The sequence below is a fragment of the Benincasa hispida genome, chromosome 3 (genome assembly GCF_009727055.1).
Source record: "Benincasa hispida cultivar B227 chromosome 3, ASM972705v1, whole genome shotgun sequence".
NCBI lineage: Eukaryota > Viridiplantae > Streptophyta > Magnoliopsida > Cucurbitales > Cucurbitaceae > Benincasa > Benincasa hispida.
In genome coordinates this window covers 25,601,931-25,609,489 of record NC_052351.1, presented here as the reverse complement: position 1 = coordinate 25,609,489, position 7,559 = coordinate 25,601,931, and the positions used below count along the sequence as shown (strand labels likewise).

Here is a 7,559-nt window from a genome sequence, read left to right as displayed (position 1 = left end):
TGGGATTTTATTTGCACTCCTAACAATTTTACTGTTGGGCTTGCAACAGTTAGTGACAACTCCCCAACTTAGTAGATTTTATTCATTACATTGCAGCACTTGATCTTCAAGCTAAGGAGTAAAATCTTTTTTTGCATTCTTAAATGATGTTGGACATGATTTTAGATTAAGTACTTTATTTGTTAATTTTAGCTTTCGGTTAGTAGTTTTCTTTTTTAGTGCAATAAGTGAGAGGAATCAAACCAAATATCACAGTTATCTCTGCTCGCTTTGGCCTAATATGTACTTAGTTTGTAGTGTAAGTTAATTAACTTTTTTTTTTTTCCTCTCAAGACTACAAACAACCAATTGTGAGAACATAGATGAGCTTTCAAAAATCATACTCCGAATTAAAGATCCTTTTCTATTGAGTTCTCTCTCTCAACCTTAGAGATGAATTTCTCTCTTGTTTGGCCATAATTAATTTGACCATAATTAATTTGGCTTAATCCTCATAACCACCGCATCATTAAAGATCATCTTGAATCCAAAAATTTTGTGGATGTTATGCTGCATTTGATGGCCATACACACCCAACCAAAAGTCAAACCAGAAAAGGCAAGAAAATTTTGTAATGACACTTGGACTAAAAACGTTTTTTTTTCCCTCTAAAAAAAAAAAAAAGCTTAACTAAAATTATATTTTTCAAACAACCTTAATTATAGTTGTATAAAACGTCTTAAATCTCCACCAACATGACAATTCACATGTCAAAAATCCTAAAATGGGCCAAATTCATCCTGTTCAAAAGGAAAGCAAGAGATAAGAGTATGAATAAATTATGGTAGGTCCCAAAAGGTATTTATAATCCTCCTTCAATTATTGACAACATAATGCAGCAACCTAAAACTTCATCTTTATTTATATTTTTCTTCCATTACATACCAATTCTCCAAAATTACTTCATATAGTTTTCTTCCCTTTTGATATGGCTTTGATTTTTGCCATTATTTCTATATTATTCCTGCTTTCTCTTGCTCTTCCCTTCAAACTATACCCTTTCAAAACCCAAAAATTGCCTCCTGGTCCAACAGGATTTCCCATTATTGGTAGCCTCCATTTACTAGGAAAGCTTCCTCATAGAGATTTTCAAGCCTTATCCCAAAAATATGGACCGATTATGCACATAAAACTAGGCCTTGTTCCCACAATCATAATCTCTTCTTCTTATGCTGCTGAGCTCTTCCTCAAAACTCATGACCTTATTTTTGCAAGTAGACCACTTTCAGAAGCCTCAAAGCAAATGAATTATGGCCAAAAGGACTTAGTTTTTGCCCCATATGGTCCTTATTGGCGCAACATGCGTAAAATGTGCACTCTTGAATTGCTTAGCAACCTCAAAATTAACTCTTTCAAGTCCATTAGAAAGCATGAGGTTGAGTTGTTGATTGAGTATCTTAAAAAAGCTTCTTATAGCAAAGCTGTGGTGAATCTTAGTTGTAAAGTTACTTCTCTTACTACGGATATTACTTGTTTGATGGTTTTTGGGAAGAAATATGAAGATCAAGAGTTTGATGAAAGGGGTTTCAAAGCTGTTGTTCAAGAAGGTTCACAATTAGCAGCTACGCCTAATTGGGGGGATTTTTTCCCTTTTATTGCAAGGTTTGATATTCAAAGATTGAGTAATCGAATGAAAAATGTTCACAAAGTGTTGGATGAGTTTCTTGAGAGGATTATTAATGAACATCTTGAAGCTAAGGGTGAAAAGAAGACTAAAGATTTTGTGGATGTCATGTTGGAGCTTATGAATTTTCAAGAAACTGATTATCAGATTGATCGATCTGCAATTAAAGCTATAATGCTGGTATGGATACTGCTTTTGATTAAAAAAAGAGTCTATTCAGGTTTAAATTTATATTTATTTAGTCTCTGTTCTTTTTAAGCCTCTTTAGTATCTGAATTTTTGAGTTTCTGCTCAGTAGATTCATGAATTTAAAAAAATATCTATCGATACTTAGGTGAAATTTTAATGGTGTGTTTAGTAAATCTTTGAATTTTTTAAAAATTTAATATATACGAAATTTAGATTTTATGTGCTTTAATTTGTGTTTAATCCATCCTTTTAAAAATTTAATTTGAAATTTACATTTTGTTTCCTGTTTAATGGACTCTTTAATTTTAAACATAACTATTAGGACATAAAATTTCAATTTTGTGTCCATTAAGTCTATGAAATATTTGAAATGTTTTTTTTTAAAAAGTTAATTAATCTATTAGATATAAAATTTGGATTTTACGTCCAATAAAGTTTTAAACTTTCAATATTGTGTCAAGTAGATCTATGAATTTTAAAAAATATAAAATTATAATCCAAGAATCTATTAAACACAAAATTGAAAGCTCAAGGATCTCTATATTGGATATAAAATTAAAAGTTTAACAATATATTAAATAGTTTCTAAGGTTAACTTGTAAATTCATCTATTTCAATCCTTCTTTTTTTAGGAGTTTGTAGTTTGAAAGAAGAAAAGAAACAGATGGTAGTTCTGTTAAATATGGTAGAAAAACAGAGTAATTTTGCAATAATATGAGCAACATATCTGTACAAAAAGGTTTCAAATTAAAAAAAAAAAAATTATAAGAACTGTTTGCATATGTAAAGGCTCAAAATCTTTGTAGTGTATAAATAATTATGATGAAAATTTGTGTATATAGGATATGCTAACAGCAGCAATGGATACTACAGCAACTGTAATAGGATGGGCAGTGTCAGAGCTAATTAAGCATCCACATACAATGAAGAAATTGCAAGAAGAATTAGAAAAGGTAATTGGTTTGGATAGGATTGTGGAAGAATCAGACTTAGAAAAATTAGAATATTTGAAAATGGTAGTTAAAGAAATTTTCAGGCTATATCCACCAGCCCCTTTATTGTTACCACACGAGTCACGTCAAGATTATATTGTTGATGGCTTTCATATTCCTAAAAAATCACGTATAATAGTCAATGCATGGGCTATTGGAAGAGATCCAAATTCTTGGATTGATCCTGAAAAGTTTGATCCCGAAAGGTTTGTTGGCAGTCAAGTGGATGTGAAAGGAAGAGACTTTCAATTGATTCCATTTGGATCTGGTCGAAGAGGTTGCCCTGGAATGCAATTGGGGTTAACTTTGGTTCAATTGGTGTTGGCTCAACTTGTACATTGTTTTGATTGGACACTTCCAAATGGTATGTTGACTTCTGAATTGAATATGACTGAAGAGTTTGGTTTAACTTGTCCTAGACTTCATGACCTTTTGGTGATTCCTCGATATCGTCTTCAAATTTAATATGTTTTTATGATTTGGATTTAGTTTTCGTTTTAATAATATTTTGAACTTTCAAATATTGTTGTGATTCACCTTTAAACTTTCAAAAAGATTGAGTTCAAGTTAGCCTATGAAAAGAAACCGATATCTTTACTTCTGAAGTTTGTTTCTTATTTTAATAATACTCTTAGAATTTAATTTTTCCATTATATTATTACTACTGTTGACCTTCTAAAAAGCAATGTTTAAAAATTTCTAGAAAGAAAATCATTATTTATACCCATCCTTCACCTTCCCTATTCCATTCACTCTCTTTCATCTACTTCAATCTATGATCTAATACTTGTTCATTTATTCTCTTTTTAATTCTTTCTTGTTTCTTCAATGCCCTCTTAAGCCCATTCTTTCCATTCTTTCATCTCTAAAATTATTCATTTCAATCAAGATATAGATATAAGTTGTAGGATTTGAATAAGATTAGTATACACTACAAGAAATAACGGATACAATAGAAGGTCTTGACAATCCATGCTATTAAAAGTCTGAATTTTTTATAGTGTTTTTGTAGAACTATATTGAATGCCATAATAAAGTATGAAGGTATAGCTTATTTACTTTGCTATAAAAATATTTCATAGTGTCTTTTATTAGAGCTATGGTATGTTTATATAGCTAAAATAATATGTCATCTTTAATTTATAATAGCATATTTTTAACGCTATAATATAGTATTTATAGCTTAATCTTATGCTATAGTAAGGTTATTTGGTCTTTCATAATAGCTATAGTTACTATAATAATCTTTTGATAGCACTTCTTTTTCACTATATAAATTTTGTTATAGCTTTGCTCAAGGCTATAAAAGATACAATTTTTTTTCTCAACAATAATAATCTGTATATAATTTTCATCTTTATGTTAAAAATAAACTTGTGGCTCAAGCTCAACCCACACATATTAAATATTTCATAACACATTAAATACCATGACTTTCATTCATAATTAAAATTTTATAAATCTATTAATATTACAAAAGAAAAAAAAAAACAATGTAGTTATTTCCTAGAACAAAGTATACAAATGATACAAAATAAAGTAATGTTTTTTTCATGTTTATTTTTTCGAGTAAATAAAATATTTTGCAAGTCTTATTTGTTCACTTATAATTCCTAAGATTCTCTTGATCTTCTAATGAACATTTCTTTAGAAGGTTGATTTATACCTTTTGATGGATACCTATTAAACAAAAAACATAGACACATATAAACAAACAAATATAACAAAAGAAACCCATTGAACTAATAGCACAAGTTATTTAGAAATCCATTGACACCAAACCAAAATAACAAAATTACATAACCGAACATCCCAAACTTATGAACCCAACAAATCTTTTTTTTTTTTTCTAAATCGATTATTAGCTAACAAAATCCTCCAACCATCCCAACATAAATGATATGCTATAAAAACAAAAGGAGCAATGCAAAACTCCACTACCAACTAAACTAAGAAAGTAGTAGACTTGCAAACTTATGAATAAACATATATATCATTAAGCGAATGTGTGGTTTAAAGTTACCAACAATACACAGAACAATAATGAAACGAATGTCATTAACTCAAAAACAAAATCACAAAAGTATCACAAAGTTAAGATTTTACTTTCCATTTCTCAATAGTAAAACAAGCTAAAAAAAATAAACATGAAAACTCAAAAATAAACATGGATACTTGTGGTCACCCCGACTTATCTTATGAGGCAATAGTTTAACTTTTTTTTTTTTTATGTGTTTTTCATTGAATTAAGTAGGTAACTAGTTCAAACTCATTCTCTCTTAAGGTGATCTTTAATTTTTCTTCTATTTTGTTCACACCCCCAATCACCGTTAGCCCTATTCATGATAAACTGATAGTCATACACATCTCTTCAAAATATATAATTCAGTATTCGACAGACTCATTTTTATTAACAATGATCTAATAGACTCTTTGTTCAAAAAAGAAAGGAAAAATTGGCATTGTCACTCTCTCTTACATCATTTGTTTCTTACCGAAAATATATATAGAGAAACCAAATAGTCTTGCCCTTCCACCAAACCCTCGCATCTCTCCTAGATCAACTTTCATTCTTTGTAGAAACTCCAAACACAATAATAAAATCCATAAGCAATTGATAGTAGTTCTATACATCTATCTTAGCACACATACTATATTACTATCCACAGGCTAAATGTTTTAATGTAAGAACACTTTAGCACAAAAGCAGATAATTAAATAATCATGAAATTTTTATGTCCCGACTATCTAAGGCATTCGATGAGGCAAAACATCAAACACATACCATTCAAACCCAAAACAGTCAATTGAAAAAGAAGTTTTAAAGGGCATCTCATAACATATAAAAATCAAGAGTGGAGTGCATATACAAGGCAAAAGAGCAAAAGAAGGCAACAAGAACAGTTAGAAAAGAAGAAGACAACAAGGTGAAATTAGGTTGTAGAAAGGGCACCTGTTAATGAAAGAATAATGCAATGTAGAACACACCAAATCATTATTAGAAACCAATATCAACTCGCATACCAGAAATCGAAAGTTGCAAACAATTTAGCAGTTTAACAGGGGACAATCTAAAATTTCCAAGAAACTACTATTGCCAGTACTTCCCTGTGATTGCAACAAAAGATAAGATCCAATATTTTCCTTAATTGTGATCAATTATTATCTTTAACGACATCAATTAGAAATTTACATCAACAACTATTGTTAACTAGAAAATCTTTAAAAATAGAAAGTGCTCTCATTGATTAATGTAGAAAAACAAAACAAGAATTCAACAACTATTTCTTATCCAAAGAAACTTCCTCTCGTTTATCAATAATGAATACATCTTAGTAATTGAAAAATATTTTAAAGTGGGTTGCCTTTATAGATTTATCAAGCAAACATGAGAGTGCACGAACTTCCTACCTCTAGTTTGTTTGTGCAATGATGTAAAACAAGAGCACAAATCCAAGTTCACATCTATCTATGCAATAGATTACAACCCTTATTTGGTAAAGTCCATTTTAGCAATAATACAATATTAATTGGAGTGAATTTCTTATATGCATGTCAATATTTATTAAGCAAACTCAACCCTTTCAAATAGTTACCTAAATTGGTCCTTATTTGCTAATCAATTACCTCCGTCAATGAGGTTTAATACAGACTATTCTCTTCCATAAATTCATGTTGTTATAGCTCTAATGAACTATTCTTCCTCGTTATTGTAATTAAATAGCAGTCATCAATCCCCTCTAATGGATATATATATATTTTTTTCGTATGTGCAAGTTTATATATCATTATGTACAGCTTAGAGAAAACAGTGGTTCTTTTGTTTTGTTTTAAACAGAGTTTTGGAACATAAACAAAAAGTTTTCCTGTCATTTCCTAATGTTCTTTAAAAATTGCAGCGTGAGTGCATATATTTTGGGTTTTCCAACAAATCAAACTTAAAGTGATTTAACCTCTGATTTTTTTCATTTCATTTGTAAAGTTACACATATGTGGGACTTTACTGTACATTTCTTGCTCAAAAATCCTATTTAGTAAATCAACAAAATAAGATTCACATAATAGAAAATGAAGGGAAAATAACTTACTTGCTTGGGTTTTGTTTCTACAACTTACACACATGGAAAGAGAGATTATATAATGTACACCACTGATTCGTTGTGGTTATATTTTCGGATGGAGAGGTTCTTTCTGTAAAGAATCCCTTAATGCTTAGCCATTTGCTCTGTTGTTCTTGCCGCCTGTAATGTGAGAAAATTTCTTATTTTCAGCGTGAGAGAAGGAAAGATAGATCACCATAGTCAATGACTCTCGTTTGTTCTTTGATTGGAATGTTGGTTTATCGATATTTAAACCCTTACAAGATAAAAAAATCAATATTGAGAGAGAGAGAGAGAGAGAAAATTTACCCCAAATCCCAAGCAGCAAAAATGGTGAATGACAATATATTTTCCCTCCTTTATCTAATCGTGTTTTCCTTCGAAATTTTTTGAGATGAGAGGAGTTGGAGGAAATTCGAGTTCCAGGTCTCAGTCGTTGCCTCGCCACTACGATCTGCGACATCGAATAAATGAGCATCGATAAATTTTTCTCCAGCAGCAACGTTTTGGGTCCAGACATGAGGTAAGGGAAGAGAGAGAGAGGAAAATGGAAGCAAAGAGTTTTTTTTATGTGTTAAAGTAGAGGGGTGAGGGTGACCGTTAATAGGACTCATG

At 30.3% G+C, this 7,559-nt stretch overlaps 1 protein-coding gene and 1 long non-coding RNA gene across 2 annotated transcripts; one reads left to right on the top strand and one right to left on the bottom strand.

Moving 5' to 3' along the window:
* Positions 1-745: 745 nt before the first annotated feature.
* LOC120072924 (cytochrome P450 71AU50-like) lies at positions 746-3,449 on the top strand. The gene is made up of 2 exons (XM_039025462.1): positions 746-1,843; positions 2,695-3,449. The coding sequence occupies exons 1-2, from the start codon at positions 968-970 to the stop codon at positions 3,307-3,309; spliced, it is 1,491 nt and encodes a 496-aa protein (XP_038881390.1). The 5' UTR covers positions 746-967; the 3' UTR covers positions 3,310-3,449.
* A 904-nt stretch (positions 3,450-4,353) lies between these two features.
* On the bottom strand, positions 4,354-7,559 carry LOC120072960. Its single transcript, XR_005480641.1, has 3 exons — positions 7,254-7,559; positions 5,340-7,085; positions 4,354-4,524 (listed from the first exon to the last, which is right to left on the bottom strand). It is a non-coding gene; the product is annotated as an uncharacterized LOC120072960 (long non-coding RNA).